This window comes from Protomyctophum parallelum (assembly GCF_964188405.1).
Source record: "Protomyctophum parallelum genome assembly, chromosome: 1".
In the NCBI taxonomy this organism is placed as follows: Eukaryota; Metazoa; Chordata; class Actinopteri; order Myctophiformes; family Myctophidae; genus Protomyctophum; species Protomyctophum parallelum.
Window position 1 is genome coordinate 7028566 of NC_139697.1, and position 20391 is coordinate 7048956.

Below are 20391 nucleotides of genomic sequence, written 5' to 3' on the forward strand. Positions count from 1 at the left end.
TGTGGGAACCAACACATGGGCACTGGTCACGAGGACGTCCCACGCTAACATACGTGGATGTACTCAAGAACGACGCAGGAGCGCAAAGTACCAACGAACTGGCCAGATGTATGGAGAACCGGGATGACTGGAAACGACGATGGAGGGCTCGTCTGAGGACGACCTAGAGAGTAAGCTGAATTATAAAAAGTGTGAATGGAGTTTCTATGTGAAAGTGACTTTTTTACGTGCCATAGAGCTGCCATTGAGCCCCATTATAAATGTCTCAAATTTGAAAGCACTATATTTCTAAAACTATGAAACATTTCAAGGATTCATTTTCAGGCAAACATGTCCACCGTAAGATTAACCTAAATAGCTTTGAATGGGGTTTCTATAGGTGTAGGTATATGTAGGATTAGTAGCATGCCAAAGTTTGTGCTATTGCCATTGAGAATGCATTGGGCATTTAAGTTAAATAACTCACAAATAATTCAAAGTAAAAAGTTTCAGCAAGTCTCAAGATGAAAACCATGAAAAATCGACACACTATAGTTCATGGTAAAACCATGACCACGTTGTACTGTATGTACAGTAGGCTACTTATGTCGTTTTTCAACGATAAACATCGAGTTAGGTACACTGTACTAGCTAGGATTTAATTTTCTCAGCAATTTGCTGTTGAAGCCATTTTACTTGTCACAATCACAAGAGACACTCTGTTTGAGCCGGGGCTTGAACCAGTGGCCTCCTGATTCCCAGAAAAGCTCTGTACCCAGTGATCCACTGTGCTTGCTTTGTACAAAAAGCCAAATAGATTATGATAGAAGAGCCAGAGGCTTTTTCCATTGTGTCTACTCTAGATAAACAACAGCACAACAAACAATAAACAAACAAATCTCCTGTTATTATATTTTATTTGTTTGTTGTTAGGCTACTCAAGGGCAAAGGAAGACAGTGATGTGGCAAGTTGCAAGTAGCTCAGTATGTGATTTAGCACACTGGCTACATGATCTGGAGTTTGTGGGTTCAAACCCCACTCAAGTATTTACTTTCAGAACTGATGAGTGTGAATTGGCTGGTACCAATGGCACAGTGGGGCGGGACACTAGAGAATACCTTGGTGTTATTCATATCCTCGTCCATCTATCCTTTTTTCTCCATTGTTATGTAAAGCACTTTGACCTGCATTTCGTGTCATGAAAGGTGCTATACAAATAAAGTTGTATTATTATTATTATTATTATTAAAAGTATAATAGTAGTAATAGTAATATTTTCATGTTTTTGAACGACGTTCCTCCAGCCACTTTTCGAGTATTGCATCTTCTCCTTTTATCCCCAAGAGTTGCCGTGTCCCAACGCACTTCCGGAAAATATGGCGGGCTATTGCTATTGAAATGTAGGCTACTGTCAGGTGCCCGTCACACACCTGTGTTGGCAGGTCACTCAAAATAAGAGAAAAATAACAGAAGCATATTTGGGGATTTTGGCAAATTATCAGGGGGCTGCTAGCCACACATTTAGCTGTGTTGCTCATTCCACGATTTATACCTCGATGTCAAGGTGACATTAAATACAATAACAATTGGTATTATTGAAGGAGAGAAACCAAAAACCAAAGTTACACTTCCTAACCTATTGTGAGGAGTTTTACAGTATAATATACTGTGTACACAAACACACAGCACTGCTATGAGGTCAAGGATTTGCATAAGAGTATCAGTCTCTGATAGCAATGTGTTTAATAATTCAGAGCATATCCAAGATGTGTTATGAGGCTATTATCCTCTGGGAGATCTAGAAGGACAGAGGCAGCTTGGAGAAGCAATGAAGACTTAAAAAAAAGAAGGAAAAAGAAAATCAATGGTTGGACTAGTGACTAATATCCCCCCTCCCTCTCCAGTGGTCCCATACTGATGTGTTCGTTATATCTCTCTGTGCAAGTGTATTGGATGACTATTATTATTACTGTACAAATGGAATGTGTGTTCATTTAGTAGCCTCACTATTATGCCATGAGAAAAATAAGCCCAGTGAAAATGCTTCTTTACAATACGAAGTATTCAATTTGGATAAGGCCAGGCATGTTTGATCACATTTGTATGGAGAAGATTCTCCACTAGCTACACACCATATTCACACGGTGACGACAGACATTTTGCATCATCATACTTGGATGGAAACGTAGGATGAGAAATATGGCCACGGTGTCACTGGTACCCATACAATAAGGCACAAACAACAAGGACACACTGTTATCATCAAATATGAGTTTATTCCTTTTTTATAAATCATTCTTACAAAATTGGCATTTCTCTATTTCATTCGTGACCTCTATAAAAGTCTTCAGTTAATTACAAGGTAGGGGGAGGAGAAGGCATCAGGACAGCTGGGCTTGACTGAGCAAAAAAAAAAAAAAAAAAGTCCTCTCTAGTCAACAGAACAACCTGCCGATTGGTTACGTGATAAGTCAATCACGGATAAATAATCCCAAAAACAGGAAGTGGTCATGCATCGTCGTTTTAGCAACAGTGTCCAAAATACTGATGGGGAGGGGGGGTATAACAGGTTGGAATCTGGGATAGATCCAGTGTATGTGGACAGGGATGGGTAAATTATGCTTCATTTATATTCATTAGTACGACGGTGTCATTTGCCGAAAACAACCGATTCTCACGCTAACTGCGATGCGCTGTATGTAAGCTTGAAAATCTAGTTATTTCTGGCAAGCGGCACCATTAGGCGATGGAATATAAATTCAGCTGAAAACCACCAAACAGTGGTGGTGCTGCTGCTGAATTTAATACCTATATCTCTGCATATGGCAGACAGTGATGGCGTGGTGAATGGAGAACTCAAACGCTGACATAAAAAAGGCACAAATTAAGGACAGACAAGTACAGTATCCTGCACACACTCTGCCACTGCCATTAAAACAAATGGCTGGCACGTCGTGACAAATCCTTCTGACAGCCGTGTTAAGCATAGAATTACACCTTGATTTATAGTTGGCTGTGCCCTAGTGAGAGACACTGAAAATAAGCAATAAATCAGTCTTTATGGTTTCAATTAGCAAATTTGCATGTCTCCCTTTCATCAAATGTCCAGCTATAACGGCAGGAATAATAGTTCAGGTTTCTCTGCACGGACAAGATCAAAACAGAATCAATTGCATTTAACCACTTAAACCCTATAACTTGGCTGACTTGGAGTCCCACAGGGCTCTATTGTGGTGACTTTTATGTTTCCGATATCCGAATATCTTTACTACTACAAGCAGTCTAAAAGCTCACAATGTGTTGCAGTTTCAGCTTGTAAATCTGCTATTTTCTGCCAAGGTTTCCCCCCACACAGTACGGATGCTGGGGTTTTAAGTGGTTAATGTAAGCGTTGGAACTTTGGATGGTGTGCAGTATTTCCATTTGTGAGATAAAAGTAGTTCCCCAATAGTCGAGTCATTTGAACTGGAAACAAGCCGTGAGAGGTAAGACATTACTGTCACCGTCTCAGAGCCATTATTGTGTGGACGGGGGAAGAGATTACAGCAGAAAAGAGAAAATGTTTTCCATCTGGTTCAGGGGACGCAGCTGCATATTCTTTTTCACGTCTCTGTCGGCACTCTGCAGCGACTGATAGTCCTCATTGGACTTAAATATTTGCTTCAGATAGCAGCCAAGATGATTCAGGCTTCCTTCCAATTCTAAAGTCATTCGCCCATAATATCATCTATTCTTTGCTTTCTGCACCAAGGTTTTTCTCTGCTATACGTCCGGAAATCCATTTCTTTAGAGGATTCTATACGAGCAGAATTGGCGAGAATGAGCGATGTTTTAGAAAGACACAAAGGCAGATTGAAAAAAAATATATAACAAAGGTATATTGGTGTCAGTGAAGGAAAAAACTAAATCAAATCACCCTTTTCCTCGTAAAAGTCCCCTCAGCAACACACTGTAAAAAGTCTTATGGTTTTCAGTCACCCTGACGTCTGCATACTGTAGTCTGGTTTTGTTTGCCTGTGAAAATAAATATATGCTTATATACAATACAGTGTGTTCCAGGGTATTTGAAATGTCTGGTATTGTGAAATTGTCGCATAAAAGCTGGGAAGAGGTTGGAGGAAAGGGGGCGGGGGTTTGGGGGGTCTGCTCATGAGATGATCAACAACAATTGAAGCAATCAGAGATATAAAAGGTTTGACATGAATTCAAACAATATGTTCCACTGAACACATAACGGGGACCAGATGTGAGCATGTGTGCGCGTGCGTGTGTGTGTGTGCGTGTGTGCATGTTTGTTCCACAATCACTGAGATGAATGCTTTCTGCTGATAGATACAAGCCTTGGTGCAACTCCACATCAGATAAAAACATAAATCTCTCCTGGCAAGCAAATCAGACTCCGAACTCATGGGCCAATGTGCAAGTACATTACAAGAAAGTGAATAAAAACATGATATGAAAAGCATGTACAGAGTAGGAAAAAAATAACCAGGAATTCTGTGATATGCCATTAGTTAAGCTGAAATCATTTGCGCTGTAGAATCACTTGTTGTCACATATGACACACAACAGATTTAGACAATAAGACAGTTGAGACAAGACAAGAAGGAATGATAGTGTAATATCACCAGCTCCTAGGCGGTGTTGAGGCCTACACGTCAGCTACACAAAGACCCACTCACATAAACACCAGGAAATAAAATGTGAAACATTATTAATGGCAATGGTCGAGTGACACGTATTTGTTAGCAGGAGGATACCACTGCTTTGGCTCAGACATTATCCTGCCTAATTTAATAAGCTCAGAATGCGTTGCGAGACACATTGTGAGCTTGTAGATTGGCTATTTTCATCATGCAATAGCGTCGTATGACAAAGAATAAATGGGGCTTCAGTCCCTTGTGACAGAAAGGCCAGTAACAGCACAGTAAAAGCTCTCATTCATCTGGTGGAGTCGGGCTACTTGAGGTCTGGCATGAAAAATGCATATCGTGGCTGTCGCGTGGAAACCTTGTATGTCCAAAACGGTCTCTTTTCAGGAAATGGAAAAAAGAAGATGTGTTCTGATGTACTGGTTCGATAGTTATAAAGCTCACAAACACACTTAACCACTTTCACTTAATATATATATAAAAAAATAGCAGATCCACAAGCTCACAACGCGTCTCAGTAGATCTGCAATTTTTTGCTACTTCTGTGTGACGCCATAGCATAATAAAAAGGTGAAATATGGACATACAGTACAAGGTTTCTGTCCAACAGCGACTATATAGTCCTAATAATGGAAGCACATTACAGTACAGCAGGAAGGCAATGTTTTTCAAATAGCCGCTACCTTCAAATAGATCAATTGAGAGACAAGACGGCAAGCTCATTTTCCAATTTGACCCGTTTTCCAATATAGCGGTGGCTTATCATGTGGAGGGACATACGTAATGGACAAACGATAGCCACGAATACTAGCTAGTTGGACGGGAAAGGCGTTTGGAACGTCTTTCCAGCCAGGGTTAGCGTTAGCTAATGGACTTGCGGTCAAGGGTCACTGCTTCCACGACCGAATGGCCCATAACGTGAGACAGCCTCATCAAATATTTGTTGCCCTGGGAATAAAACAGCCCTCCAAAATGAAATAGCTTCATCTAAGTGAATGCCCAAACGTATCTCCCCCTGATGAATGTTGAAGAATACGTTTTGGCATTTTAATGAAGATGAGGCCTGGTGATATGTCACAAAAAAGGCAGAGCCACGGTGCCCAGGAAACTGGAATATTCCAAGGGACATTTCTTGAAGATAGGATCTAGTCACTCGACCTGACATTGGCAATGTACAGTAATGTGCAATAAGTGATTTTAAAGGCAGCCCATAATGTCAATGTTCTAGTCTAGAGTATGGCACTGATGCGTTGAAAATTAAAACGCTGTGAAATAACGCCAGGCCACTATAACGACCCGTTATGGTTTAAATTGTACCATTTACTGCTGCGAGGGCGGCACTCTGACTGAGGCCACGCAGGGGGGAATAAACGGACAAAATGAGTCTGGTTTAGAATGCACTGTTCTGCTCCATTTCTTCTAGAAATGTTCATTTCCTTCATTCAAACTGAGGGAAAAGTACGTGAGTTTATGGTTGGATGAGCCACCTCTTCAACCTCTGCACAGGCAGGCAGGCAAGCAGGCGCACACACGCACACACGCACACTTCAAATTGAAAAGTAGAAAGTTTGGAGGAGAGAATGAAAACTGATAAAAGTAACAAAAAAAGGAAAAAAAATAAGAAAAATAAAAAGAAATAGCACAACCGCTGTTCACAGTTTATGGGGCGGAAATGAGATGTAAAATCAGATATGGGTTTTTTTAAACTTAGTGATAACAGATAAGCAGACCAAATATAAAAGCTGCTGTCGGCACATCAGGGAATGGGCCACAGACAGACAGACAGACAGACAGACAGGATGTTTTGAGACTGCCTCAAGGCTGTGAGTTGGCTGACAATATCAGGAAATGGTGGTTTACTGTATAAACCTTCACAGCACACCACACAACAATCATGAAGCCGACACTGCAGTTTGTTTTTTCCACACTGACATACCAAAAGGCAGAGTATCGGATCCAAACCTAGTGTGTGAGAGAGAGAGAGAGAGAGAGAGAGAGAGAGAGAGAGAGAGAGAGAGAGAGATAAGGGTTTGGGGGTCGTTTCCACAATAATGGCAGAAGACTGATGGATGAAAACAATAAAAGAATGGGGTTTCCCAGGGCGTAAAGCAAGGCTTGGTAGTGAGTCAGAAGTTAAGTCCAGTCACGGATCCTGATATGGATTTGGGAGGTGGATGTGGGTGGATTTAGGGGTTGAAGGAGGAGTGTGTGTGTGTGTGTGGTGGTGGGGGGGGGGGGGGGGGGGTTGCATTGAATGCCCAGGTCAGTCCCAGGTCAGTAGGATTGGTGGTTTTGTGGCTGGTTGCGTTCCCAGATACCTCCCCTCTTCTACCGTCTTGTACATGTGCCTAGAAAGTAGGAAGGTCTCTGTTATCCTTATCGTTCATTTTTGTGGCATCCATAGAAAAAAATATTTTATCCAAGAGTTCTCATCGTCAGTAGTGTGTGCTGCGTATTTGCACATTGTGGACACGGTACTGTTTGGCGTTAGGCATGTCCATCTGTTAATATGATCATCTCTTTGTCTGTGTGTGTTTGTGTGGTGTTTTGCGTTTCCTTTTTAGTTTCATATCCAGAACACCATCTGCTTGCTTTCCTTGTTTTAGTTAAATTTCCCCCCCCTCTTTCCTCTGTCAATTCTTGGCAGCAGCAGCGGCATTGTGGTCATTGGCAATGTGCTGAGTGGAAGACAGAGCTGTAGCGCCCCCTATTTGTCCTGCCGTGGTCCTACTACGAGTCCTCCTGCTCTCGAACGAGTCTCTTTCTCGCAGCATCTCCCCCGGCACAGGGTCCCCACCTAGGGGGCGCCAGTCCTGTCAGAGCCTCTCGATGTCCCTGTATTTCTTGCGGAGGATGGAGACCTGGTCTTTAAACAGAACGGGGTCCAGCCTCATCTGGGAGTGGACCAAGGGCATGGCGCCAAACCAGCTGGCGAACTTGTTCATGCAGGTCTGCCGCTGAGCGAAGTGGTCGGGGTCGGCCCAGCGAGACGCTCTAGATGACTGTCAGGAAAGATATCGGGAGAAGGAAGAGAGTGAGCATGCATCGCTGATTTGATCACAGATTGGAACGTCAACTATCACGTCAGTCACGTTAAGATACAACATATCCACTGGATAATGCAAATTGACATGTCGTCAAACATCATGGGTTGGATCAGAGCTTTTGCTGCATGTAACGGCGCCTGAAGGAACAGCCACGTAAAGCTTGACATAACTATGTCATCCCTACAATTCATTGACTTGATCAAAGCCTAGTTTTGATGGAGCTTAACTAGACCTTCGAGATAATTAACCTCAATAGAGCAACCACTTATAAAAGACTGAGATTACCAGCCTGTGTAATTAATATTTCTCTAATGTGTGCAATTGTTCTGGTTTATTCATGAGAGCAGCCCATGTTTACAGAGCTTTAATTCAAGCTTTTATCCGATGCCAAAGAGCTGTTTTGGCCCCCAAACACAGGTGGCTATTTCGGGAAGTACTGCGGAGAACTTTAGCCTGCACCATTGATAAGGATTCAAAATGACACTAAAACAAGTTATGATTGTCTTTTTTCCAATTTCATACCATTTCTTTGATACATTCAGGAAAGATCAAGGGCAGAGAAGGGAGGATGGCATGCAAAACAGGAGAGTGAGGAGACACCGCAATTACACGGTTGACATTCTTAACTATCTAATCCCTACACACAGTACATGTACTTTGTTGACCGGAGTCCCCCACGGGTATGTACTTGGTCCCCTCCTTTTTCCTTTTTCAGTTATTTTATTTACCGTAATTTCCGGACTATAAGCCGCGGCTTTTTACCCATGATTTGAACCCTGCGGCTTATACAACGGTGCGGCTAATCTATGGATTTTTACAGCTAACGCAGAGCCATCTCAGGCTCTGAGCTAACGTAGCTGCGGCTTATTGTCCGGTGCGGCTTATAGTCCGGTGCGGCTTGTATATGGGATTTTCCCTAAATTTGGCTGGTGCGGCTTATACTCAGGTGCGGCTTATAGTCCGGAAATTACGGTAGTGTAGATTGTTTTACCAACTCAACGTTGCTTGTTCTTGGGAGAAGCACAGAAGACTCCTGACCTAAACCTGCCCCACCACGGCATGGGGTGAGCTTGTAGAGCACCCATTTCAGATTATTTCGTTATTTTAATATTTGGAAACATTTCTGAAAGGTTTTTAATATTTTGCCCACAATGTCCAAAGGCATTCCGGATTGAAAGCGGGTTAAAATGTCACTTTTACAGCTACAAATCTTGGTCACATGGAATAAAGCTAAAAAAAACATCTTCCTAAACAATTAACTAATATGTAGGACTGTGATGTTTAGATGTCCTAAATGTCAATTTTTCTAGATTGAAGCTTTAATTTTATGATATATCCGAGAGCATTGCGGTTTTATGGAAGAACATGATTTCCATTTCTAGTTTGACCACTTCAAATAATGTTAACAATGAACCCATTCTGTACGGGAACCCATTTTGGCGTTAGCATCATGTCGTGCTTTAGCTATTGAAAAATAGCAGATCTACAAGCTCATATCGCGCCACCGAGTGGCGCGATACGAGCTTGTAGGTCTGCTATTTAAAAAAAATCGAAGACACCTTTAGAATCTGATCTCAGGTCAGAATGGGTTAATAATGAAACTGTCAGGATGTAATAGACATTTTTAGAATCTGATCTCAGGTCAGAATGGGTTAATAACTGAAAATAGCCAATCTAAAAGCTCACACCACGTCGTAGCGCGACATGTTGTGAGCTTGTAGATCGGCTATTTTCAGTTACAAGAGACGCTTCTATAGAAAACATACTGGCTGCTGTGGAATCCCAATGACTGAAATCGGACCGTGGTGAAGACGGAGAACTTCAGTCCACGTGGTCATCATTAGTACATACCTGTCCCATCATGGTCTCCTTGTACTGTTTCTTCTGGGTGACCTTGATGGGCGGCAGCTTGGTGACGGCAGACACCAGGAAGTTCATGAGGATGTCCTCGCAATTGGCCAGCTGGTCCACCATGCTCTTCAGACTGACGGGGAGGAAGTTGGTGTACAGGAAGTGGTAATACCTGCACGTACGGGGAGGAAGCAGGGTCATTTTAGAAAATAATGAAAACCTAAATTGACAAACGTTATATATATATATATATATATATACGCACACGCGCACGCGCACACGCACACGCACACAGACACACACACAAAGACGATACAAAAAAAGAAAATATAAACAAACTGTGTCATGTGCTTACAAAACTCTCTAAAACAAACTAAAAGCGTAGAGAACTAGCACATCTGCTTTAAAACCCAATCAAAACTAGTCAAGTGAAAAAAAAGTAAATAGGCCTACAAATTAAAACTCAAGAAAAAAAGCAAAACTATAATAACCATGGGAGGGAGGAGGGGAAAGTGTGTGTGAGACAAAGAGTAATGGAATGGAAGGAGAGGAGGAAGGAAGGAAGGAAGGAAGGAAGGAAGGAAGGAAGGAAGGAAGGAAGGAAGGAAGGAAGGAAGGAAGGAAGGAAGGAAGGAAGGAAGGAAGGAAGGGAGGGAGGAAGGGAGGGAGTGGAGACATGGGAGGGAAAGGGAATAGAGGAAGGCGGAAAAATGAAAGAGGGATTGGAAGGGAAAGAGGAGGCGGAGCGAGAGAGAGAGAGAGAGAGAGAGTGAGAGCCAGAGAAAGAGCGCGAGAGTTAGAGAGATAGCGAGAGAGGAGGCTCAGGTTAGATGGCTAATAATAAACAATGATACACCTGAGAGTCCTCCTGAGAGGATGCAGAGCTGCTGATCCAGGATCACAGCTTGATCTTTGAAAATAAGTGATATTGGTGCACCCAGGTAGGAAGGCTGACCAACTATGAGCTAGATTTAATGCAGCCTTTAATGCAGCCTTTAAGCGACATTCGCAACTCTATATATATATATACATATACATATATACGCCAAGTGCCTCTCGCCCTACAACAACTGTTCTTCTGTGGCCAACGCGGAAGTGCCTCTCGCCCAACAACAACTGCGGACTAGGCCATAACTATGGACTAGGCCGCGACGGAGGTCCGCCGTCTCAAGCGAACTTGAGCCACTGGAGAGACACCGAGCGAGCAAGTGAGCGAGTGTGTCGAACGTTGCACTGGCCAGGGGCGCAATAGGGTAGGAGACGGAGGGGTTTCGTCCCCTGCCAGCCTCACATTGGTCCCCCCCAGATGTGTTAGTGGGTCCCCCCTGGCTGGGGGGGTCCCCCCCTGGCTCCAAAGTTATCTTAGGAGTAATACTTTTGAAATCCTGCGTTCATAAACGCGATATATTTTGAAGCATATATTTGATCCACCCCTGTTTAAATCCCAAAATGGTTTGGCCCGTTCTCTCAACTTTCGGAAGTTGGGAGTTGTTACACCGCAATCAGTGACCCAATGTGCTTTGCACTCTGTAATGATTCTAATAATACAGGAACAGAATTCAATAGGACACCACTTTTGGTGTCACGCACCACTTTGGCACCGTCAGACGATCAATAGATGAATGGATTTACTTTATCCTTTTCATGTCAAGGACCCCCAAATGGACACGTATTAGCCTGCGGACCCCCCCCATTTGAAGAGAAGAGAAGGACCCCCATAAGAGAAGATTTATACAGCTCGGACGGACCCTATTTTAACCATTTCTAGCGGTGGGACTCCAATTGATAATCAATGTTAATTAAAAAAACTGAGAGCGTCCACATGACATGCCACAAACTATCATGTAGTTGTACCTCTGGGGGTCCCCGGACCCCACTTTGGGAATTATATTATTATTTTGGGGGATTTGGGGAAAGGAGGAGATCGACGCCGCTATTAACTGTCAAGACCAGGTAAGGCGCTGCAGGTTTTTCTTTCCTCTCGAGTTGCATGGGTTGAACTAAACTACATTAAAACATCCTCTCCTGAAAACCTCCCAGGTGTTGTACATTTTATAGGATAGGCTAACTTACAGATCAGATGGTCAGTGAGTTTTGACCTGTTCGAGGCGCTGCTGATAATGTGGTTAAACTTTTACGTTTTGAGACAAATGGGGAGGAGGAGGAATCACAGCCAGGTAATTCATAATAATAATAATAACTGTGCCAAAACGCAGTTTTGTATGTACATTGAGTCACTGGAACAACCTCTCTGTAGTTCGACCCCAAACCCTAACCATAACCCCACGTTTGTGGTTAGACCCCCCCATCCCCCCCTCTCCTAGGGTGGTGGGGGGGACGGGGGGGACGGATTTTTCGGCGGCGCCGCTTCGCGGCGCCACTATATGTCCCCCCCTAGCGTTCGGTCCGTGTTGCGCCGCTGGCACTGGCCAATCACAACGCGTCCTTGCACAAGCCGTATATATATAGTTTGGAATGACACGTTAAGAGATGCCTGAGAGAACTATGGATTCCACCCCCTTTTCATTGGCTGATTACTCCAGTTTCTCCGGATGGATTGATTGCTTGACTTATTGAAAGTGATTGAGCGTCTGGGCTGAAGTGATTGGCTGGGCTTTCTCTTAATAGACTGCTCCCATCTCAGCTCAGTGACGCCATTATGAGAGCTGACAGGGTCGTCATGCAGCTAAACCCAGGAACTATGCAACACGGTCACGGGGAAATGTTGTTTGACATTTCCAAAAACCACATGCTCATAAATGGCAAAATGGGTGAACATCTAGAATAGATCTACTGTACAGATCAATGAAATGAAGTGCAAGGCATTACATGGTGGGATGACTGAATGAAAATAACAGAAAAGTACAACGCACAGCTCTGATCCCCATAGTATTGAATTGGAAACAGAACAAGGTAAAGGAGAACAAAAAAAAAAAAAAACACAGCAGGGTCGAGCTAAATGGAACACAGAAAACAAAAGGCAGCCTAAATAGAACACAACAAAATAGAACGGAACAGCGGGGCATTGTGTGTGCTTTGTTTTACCTGTGGTAAATGGCAGCTCCTGTCAGCACCATGGAGTAGTCGTTTGTCCATTTGGACGTGTACCCCCAGCGCTCCTTGTTGCTGTCCCAGAAGTGGCTGCGGGCCGGGTAGCCCACGATGCGCTCTGGGAAACTCTGCCACACCGTGAAGGCAAAGTCAACCTGGAGAGAGAAAGAGAGTTTAGAGATTCAGCGAGGGATGTACAGTTATACGTGTAGCCAGGACACAGAAATGCGTGCACATAAAAGAGAAAAAGAGACCAAAGTGACAGGCAAGGGGGAACAAAAAACCCACAAAAGGCACCAAAGACCCTTAGCAATTCCTCTGTGAACTAGCAACAGAGGAACCATCTTATCACGCATTAGAGAGGGGAAAAATCAAGTAGACCTCAGATGCGAGCTGCGCTGCACTACTTTGCACTACACAACACGATGCCATGTCCTTTAACGTCCGCTGTGAACACTGCAGCAGAATGCCAGAACATCAGAACACGGCTGTATTTTCTTATTTAGTAGCTACTGTATGGTTTAGCTCTCCTCTTTGAGATTAGCCACAGTCATGCTGTCAGGCAGAAACCGCTTAGCACTAGGCTTTAACACTTCTGGTGCCAACAGAATTTTTCAGAATAAAGGCACTAGAGTGCCAAGCAGATGAGGGAGATTTTACTCTGAAACCGCACGCCTTCCGTTTCCCACCAAAACCAGGAGGTGAAATCTTCCATTACTACATCGCCAGCGTAAGTCTGACCTCTCTTTAGAAGCGTAAATATTGTAACCGAGATGCATGATGAAGTCAGAAATTAGGACAGAACATCGCGGTTATGATCAATCTGCGAGGAGGCAGCCTAGATTCCGAGAAAATAGGGAGGTTTGTCGGGCCGTAAACCAGGAAGTGAATGGCTGCAGAAGAGGGATATGTAGGGACAGTTCCGAAACCCAACTACCAGTCGGTAGGCAGATTTGGTCATTTCAAACAATTATTTTAGGCGAGAACAACGGCTTCTATTATAGCATGCCAACTTTCCAAGAAGAGAATTAAAGCCTGCAGTTTCTATTAGCATAGATCCCCCATCCATGACATCACTGGTAGCTTGGTTTCTGAACAGACCACAGTCCTCCTCTGAGACTCATACTGAGTGGAAGAAAATACATTAGTGAGGACCAATTATATGAAGATAGGTTTCAAATGGGTGAAGTGGTCCTTTAAGACAGCCGTCTCCACCCAATATAAATGGAACAAGAGGCTGTGGAGAAATGTGATTAAGAGAGCTAATTGTAGGAAACAGGAGGGCAGATGGAGAAAGTGAGTGGGGAGTGTGAGAGAGAGAGAGAACGGTGAAACAAAGTTTCTGTGGTTTGCAGGATGGAAGTTTGGAGTCTGAGATAGAGTTAAGTTCACAAGGAAATGGGGAGGGAGGCACACACACAAAAAACTATGATATAGAAAGAATTGAGAGAAAAACATGATCAGCCATGCCTGCATTTGGAGAGAAGGGACACTTTAAAACACTGTGTTGTCTCAAGAGGCCCACACAGAGAAAAAAAAAAGATTTAGAGAAAGCGCCAGAGAGAGAGAGAGAGAGAGAGAGAGAGAGAGAGAGAGAGAGAGAGAGAGAGAGAGAGAGAGCGAGAGAGAGCGAGAGAGAGCGAGAGAGAGCGAGAGAGCGAGAGAGAGAGCGAGAGAGCGAGAGAGCGAGAGAGAGAGCGAGAGAGAGAGAGAGAGAGAGAGAGAGAGAGAGAGAGAGAGAGAGAGAGAGAGAGAGAGAGAGAGAGAGAGAGGGGCGAGGGGAAATCTGCGTTGGTTGCTGATGCAGTGCCACACAGACGGTGAAGGCTTGGAGGCAGGCCAACACTGACATCATCTCATCGGTCCCTTCAGTAGCAAGTAACAAATAGAGAGAGACGGAAATGAAAACCAAACAGGAGAGGAGAGGAACGCGTATGTGTGTATTTATTACACGGCTTTGTTGAATATCCAATGATTGGCTAATCAAAGCATTCTTGCGGTCTGTTATTTAGAAATAACCATTTAGAAATAACGGACCCGCTGTTCAGACTCTGTGTCGTGGAGGAAGTGTAACCTTGTAAGCCAATAGCGTCATTTTCTAATCAATATTTCCTGCCTCGGCTTTGCGTCGGTCCTGCTTCACCCTGTCGGGGGTTTACTTTGCGATAATGACAATGACAAATACCGTGCCCATTCTGGTCTATATTGTGTTTGTGCTTGTTCCTGTAGCACAATGGCTTCCTTCCATCCCCCGGCCCACAGGGACCGTCCGCGGCTACTGTTGGTTTTCTAGGCTCTGCAAGGTGAAAATCCAATTAACTTCCTGGTAAGGATAGATAACCAACAGCAGCCAGGACTCTCCCAGGACTCTCCCAGGACCAGGTTTTTGGAAAACCACTGTTGTGTCTGCACGTCCCCATCCTATCAGCTATCCTGGCAGCGGTTCCACCAAACAGTGTGCGGACGGACGGACGGACGCACACTGGTGTGCAGTGAGTGAGTGCTTCGGGGTTTTTTGTGACAACCACATTGCAATACATAAAACCATACAAAGCTGGCCCCTCCAATGCATGGCTTTTGAAGATTATGTCATTATTATGTCGTTTTCAATGTTTGTTTAGAGCACTTACAACGTAAATCGTTTGTCGGCCAAGTCTATGGACTGTAATGTTTGTTTAGGTCATTACATTATGACGTAAGACGCCATGTGGCCGATATAAATACAGTGGGCGCCCCTAACTTCCCACGAGTGTGATTTTTGTTTACTTATCAGTACTTTGTACACTATGTGTATTTCCAATACAGAGGCCAATTGTATACCCCAAACAAATGTTTCAATCATATTAAACCTGACATCAATGGCAAAATGGGAAATATTTTACAGTATATATTTTCATTTCAAAAAAATATTTAAAAAGAATAGCAAAAAAGAGCAAATCTACACATTGCATAGCCACATGTTGTGAGCTTGTAGATCGGCTATTTTCGCTATTTTGTGCCTTTGCCACTAATGGTTTGAACTGCTGTGATAATAGAAGGTTAGCGGATGGAATACAACCACCCCAAGAACTACTACCTGTACAGAGTAGACCTCTAGACCTACTGTACATGGAAACAGAACTACTACCTGTACACACATTTAAATTTGAGTCTTTTTCTTTTGTATAATATTTAAAGTTTTGAGGAAAAATGCTGCTATTTGTCCCACAATGACTGCAAAAGGTTGGTGCTATTCGTTTCAAAAAAGCTTTAAACCTGAACCCTATATAACATGTATATAACCATGCAATGTGACATAGCTCTCGTTTACAAAATGCTGTACCCCCTCCCAACAGTATATACTTTCTCCATTTTCAACAGTTTTAACTTTTATTATACTGTATTTTGACTTTGACATTGCTTTTGGCAATGTAAACATATGTTTTCTCATGCCATTAACCCATTCTGACCGGGCACCCATTTTGGTGTTAGCATCATGTTATGCTTTACCTATTGAAAAATAGCAGATCTACAAGCTCATATCGCGCCACCGAGTGGCGCGATACGAGCTTGTAGGTCTGCTATTTTTTAAAAATCGAAGAGCGACTGACTTTTTTTTAAATCTGATCTCAGGTCAGAATGGGTTCATCAGACCAGTGTGTGTCCGGTGGAAACCTCGTATGAATCTGATCTCAGGTCAGAATGGGTAAAATTAGACTTGAATTGAAAAGCAGTGGCACGTTGTATGGTTCCAGCGTACCTCTGTGGTGGAGAGCACCGTGTCTTCGTCCAGACTCAGGACAGCGTCAGTTACAATGGTGTCATAGGGCAGGAACCTGCTGCTCATCACCTGCAGAGGGCGACATGGGGAGAAGCACATGGTCAACTCTGAAGAGGTTCAAAAAACAATCTGCATCCATGTTGCTAACAAAGACAAAAACAACATCATTTCATAGTTACAAACAGTTCAACAAATAAAACATACTGTATACTTTTTTTGAGGGTTGCTATATTCAGCTATAGTGTAGATGTTCTGCTTACACAAACATGAAATTACAATTGACAATGAATGGAGAATTTACGTCATATGTGGACGAGCAAACCGGCAATTTTTTGTCCTAGACATTCCCATTGACAATGAATGGAGGATGTACGATAAGAGCGCCCCTCACTTCACACAGGTGTGAGTGTTTAACACTGAGACCAACTACTGGACGAACACACCTGCACAGCTTAGTCCAGGAAGACACTGGCTGCATGCAGCCTTTGCCTACAATGGAGTGCTGTACACAATTGGTGGCGATACCCAGGAAACTACCTTAAGTCACCTATGGAAATTCAACCCAGAGACATTTTCCTTGACGAAGGTTGAGATCAAGTGGAAAGGCCAATCTAAGCTGTCTAGAATGCGCTGTTGCATGGTGGGAGATCGCATCATCCTCTATGATGGGGATGATACCGTTTTACTCGGGCCTGAACGAGGTTCCTCTGCCCCGAAATGGTGCCTCATAGGCGGGCAGAGGACATTACACACACACACACACACACACACACACACATACATGTTTGAGCGGTGCCCACAATGTCTATTTTAGTCAGACCCAGGGCATTTCTGAGCGGTGCAGACGCTCCTATGCACTACTTTGTGTGTATGTCCGTTTGAGCACGGAATGTGTTTGTAGCACGGCACGGGATGATTTGATTGGCTGATGTATGATGACGTTCACAACTTCACATCATACATCCTCATCATGATAAAAGGCACCGCTCACTGCACACGTTCGTTTTTGTTTCTCCTGCAAATCCGGCAGATTTGTCTGGTTTCCAGGTTGTCTATTTTTCCCTATTTATGTAATGTATCGTTAAAGGTGATATAGACAAGTTTTAAGCCAAACTTGTCTATATATATATATAGTTTTGTCCTTTTTTCCCTCTAGCATCCCTTATGATGATGATGCTGGGCTGTTTTCCTGCAGGCAGACACTACCGTTGGCTGCCTCTGGGGGTGTTTTGAGTTCTAGGTGTTTATAGCTCGGGATGTGGGGGTGTGGGGGGGGGGGGGGGGGGGGGGGGGGAGGAGTTAGTGGGGGAGTGAGGCGGAGTTTTAGCCAATCACAGCGAGGGTGTCTTCAGCCCCAACCCCGAGCACAGTTTTATAATGACAACGCGAATTACGCGATGCAATATATATTTTTCCCCTAAAGCAATATCTTAGTTTTACCTACACTCTCCATATTAAATGGTATGTTTATGATGAATGATAGATCATCATCATAGCGAAATCAGCTATATTGATCATTACAATGAATAACCGTGGACAAAGTAGTTCACATGAACGATGCTGTAGTGGCTTATATGCACCCACCGATTACAAATAAAACAGAAAGTTGACAGCATGAGCCTCTGCCTCCGCCACTTCGTCATTTGTGACCACGGCACACAGGACTCGTGTGATTTGCGCTTATGGTACAGTTACGCGTAAAAAAAAGTGTGTCAACTCAATTGTAACTAAGATGTATGTAATTCATAATATTTGCGCAAATATACATTGTGTCCCTCCCAACAACAACCCCATAGCCTGAAGTGACCTGGCTCTGCCAATAGAATGACGGGGGGGAGGGTGGGTGGAGCTAGATTTGAATCTGTTTGGAAACACTCACTGCACATCTGTGTACAAACACTGGAAACTTGTCTATATCTCCTTTTACCTTCCACCCCTACTAATTAACCCATTTATGTAATGTATAATGTTACACCTCTACTAATTAAGGCTCTGTTCCATTTAGTGTACAAATGGAACCAAATTGGATTTTATTAAATGTGTCAGGAGAGTCACTGAAACTATTATTATTTAGTTAAATCTGTGACCAATCTGCAAATAAATGCTTACCACTAGCTTTCTTCACAATTGTATTCACCTTTTTGGTGTTTTTCCAACCCATGACATAGCCCAAGGCGTGTTTTACCACCCATGACATAGCCCAAGGCGTGTTTTACCACCCATGACATAGCCCAAGGCGTGTTTTTACCACCCATGACATAGCCCAAGGCGTGTTTTTACCACCCATGACATGTTTTTACCACCCATGACATAGCCCAAGGCGTGTTTTACCACCCATGACATAGCCCAAGGCGTGCTTTTACCACCCATGACATAGCCCAAGGCGTGTTTTACCACCCATGACATAGCCCAAGGCGTGTTTTTACCACCCATGACATAGCCCAAGGCGTGTTTTACCACCCATGACATAGCCCAAGGCGTGTTTTACCACCCATGACATAGCCCAAGGCGTGCTTTTACCACCCACATAGCCCAAGGCGTGTTTTTCGTGCAAAACAAATGCTTGCAAAGGATCCAGAACTGCTAGTTTGACCCGTCACATGCTACAACTGCCCCAATTTTCAGCAGCTAGCTGTCACAAAGTTTCCCAAGGGAGTTGGTTTGGAAGAAATTTAGACACTTTTATGACCAATTTTGTCAAGAAAGCTATTGGAAAGCATTTATTTAGCAGATTGGTCACACATTTGACATATTTAACTAATTAGGGGGCTTGGGAGCAAAGGTGTCAGGGTTTGTGCTGCACAATTAATCGACAAAAGATTGAGATCTATAGATTCAGACACCTGTGCAATCTCATTTTGTGAAGAATCATGAAGAATGGTGCAGCACTAGTTGGCAATTCATTTTAGTTACTCTTATGTTTAGTTTTTTTTTTATATATAAATATTTTTTATGGAATAAATGAGAATCGTGATCTCTATTCTTGTGTAGCACTACCCAGGTTTATTAGCTACACCCCTGGGTGGGAGGGGTGAGGGTGACAAGGCCAAGGTGGTAGGTGTGTGGGCTGCAGGGAGAGAAGGTGACAGGGTGAAGGATGCTGTCATCCTTCACCCTGTCACCTTCTCTCCCTGCATTGTGGCGTGGATGTAGTGTCTGAAACATCAGTGTTGAGTTTATTTATAGAGAGGAAGTCTTTCATACTGAAAGCTGAAACGACCCTGAAGAGTCAGAGAATTCACTAGAAGTCAACCACCATCTAACCCACCAGCTCAAGAACACGCACTCACACACATTCACAAAGCGTTAAGAGTGCTAGAAAAGCACTGGCCACAGACTGTTCACCTCTCAGTGGGGGCTCTGGAGGAGGGCAGGCCTCCAGAGGGGGCTCAGGAGGAGGGCAGGCCTCCAGAGGGGGCTCAGGAGGAGGGCAGGCCTCCAGAGGGGGCTCTGGAGGAGGGCAGGCCTCTAGAGGGGGCTCTAGAGGAGGGCAGGCCTCCAGAGGGGGCTCTGGAGGAGGGCAGGCCTCCAGAGGGGGCTCTGGAGGAGGGCAGGCCTCCAGAGGGGGCTCTGGAGGAGGGCAGGCCTCTAGAGGGGGCTCTGGAGGAGGGCAGGCCTCCAGAGGGGGCTCTGGAGGAGGGCAGGCCTCTAGAGGGGGCTCTAGAGGAGGGCAGGCCTCCAGAGGGGGCTCTGGAGGAGGGCAGGCCTCTAGAGGGGGCTCTAGAGGAGGGCAGGCCTCCAGAGGGGGCTCTGGAGGAGGGCAGGCCTCCAGAGGGGGCTCTAGAGGAGGGCAGGCCTCCAGAGGGGGCTCTGGAGGAGGGCAGGCCTCTAGAGGGGGCAGCCACTGGAAGCATCAGCGTCCTTTCAAATGGACAAGCTGCAGCCAGCGACAGGAATAAGCAGCTGCCCTTCTATTCTCCACAAAGCACATCATATCTCCCACTGACTGCCTGACGCTACACACAATCAACATTCAACCGCTCCTCTTGGTGACTCAGCCTATTGCAGCAAACTAATGAATGCATGATTATGGCAAGTGTGACAAAAGTC

General features: G+C 44.2%; 1 protein-coding gene across 1 annotated transcript in view; it reads right to left on the reverse strand.

Moving 5' to 3' along the window:
- Positions 1-2231: 2231 nt before the first annotated feature.
- ext1b (exostosin glycosyltransferase 1b) overlaps positions 2232-20391 on the reverse strand; it is a 125610-nt gene continuing 107450 nt past the window's right edge. Inside the window, exons 8-11 of the mRNA XM_083782003.1 lie at positions 16321-16410; positions 12576-12736; positions 9531-9702; positions 2232-7634 (exon numbers count right to left, since the gene is read on the reverse strand). Coding sequence (XP_083638129.1) covers positions 7449-7634; positions 9531-9702; positions 12576-12736; positions 16321-16410 — 609 coding nt within the window. The 3' untranslated portion in view covers positions 2232-7448. The remainder of the gene's footprint in view (positions 7635-9530; positions 9703-12575; positions 12737-16320; positions 16411-20391) is intronic.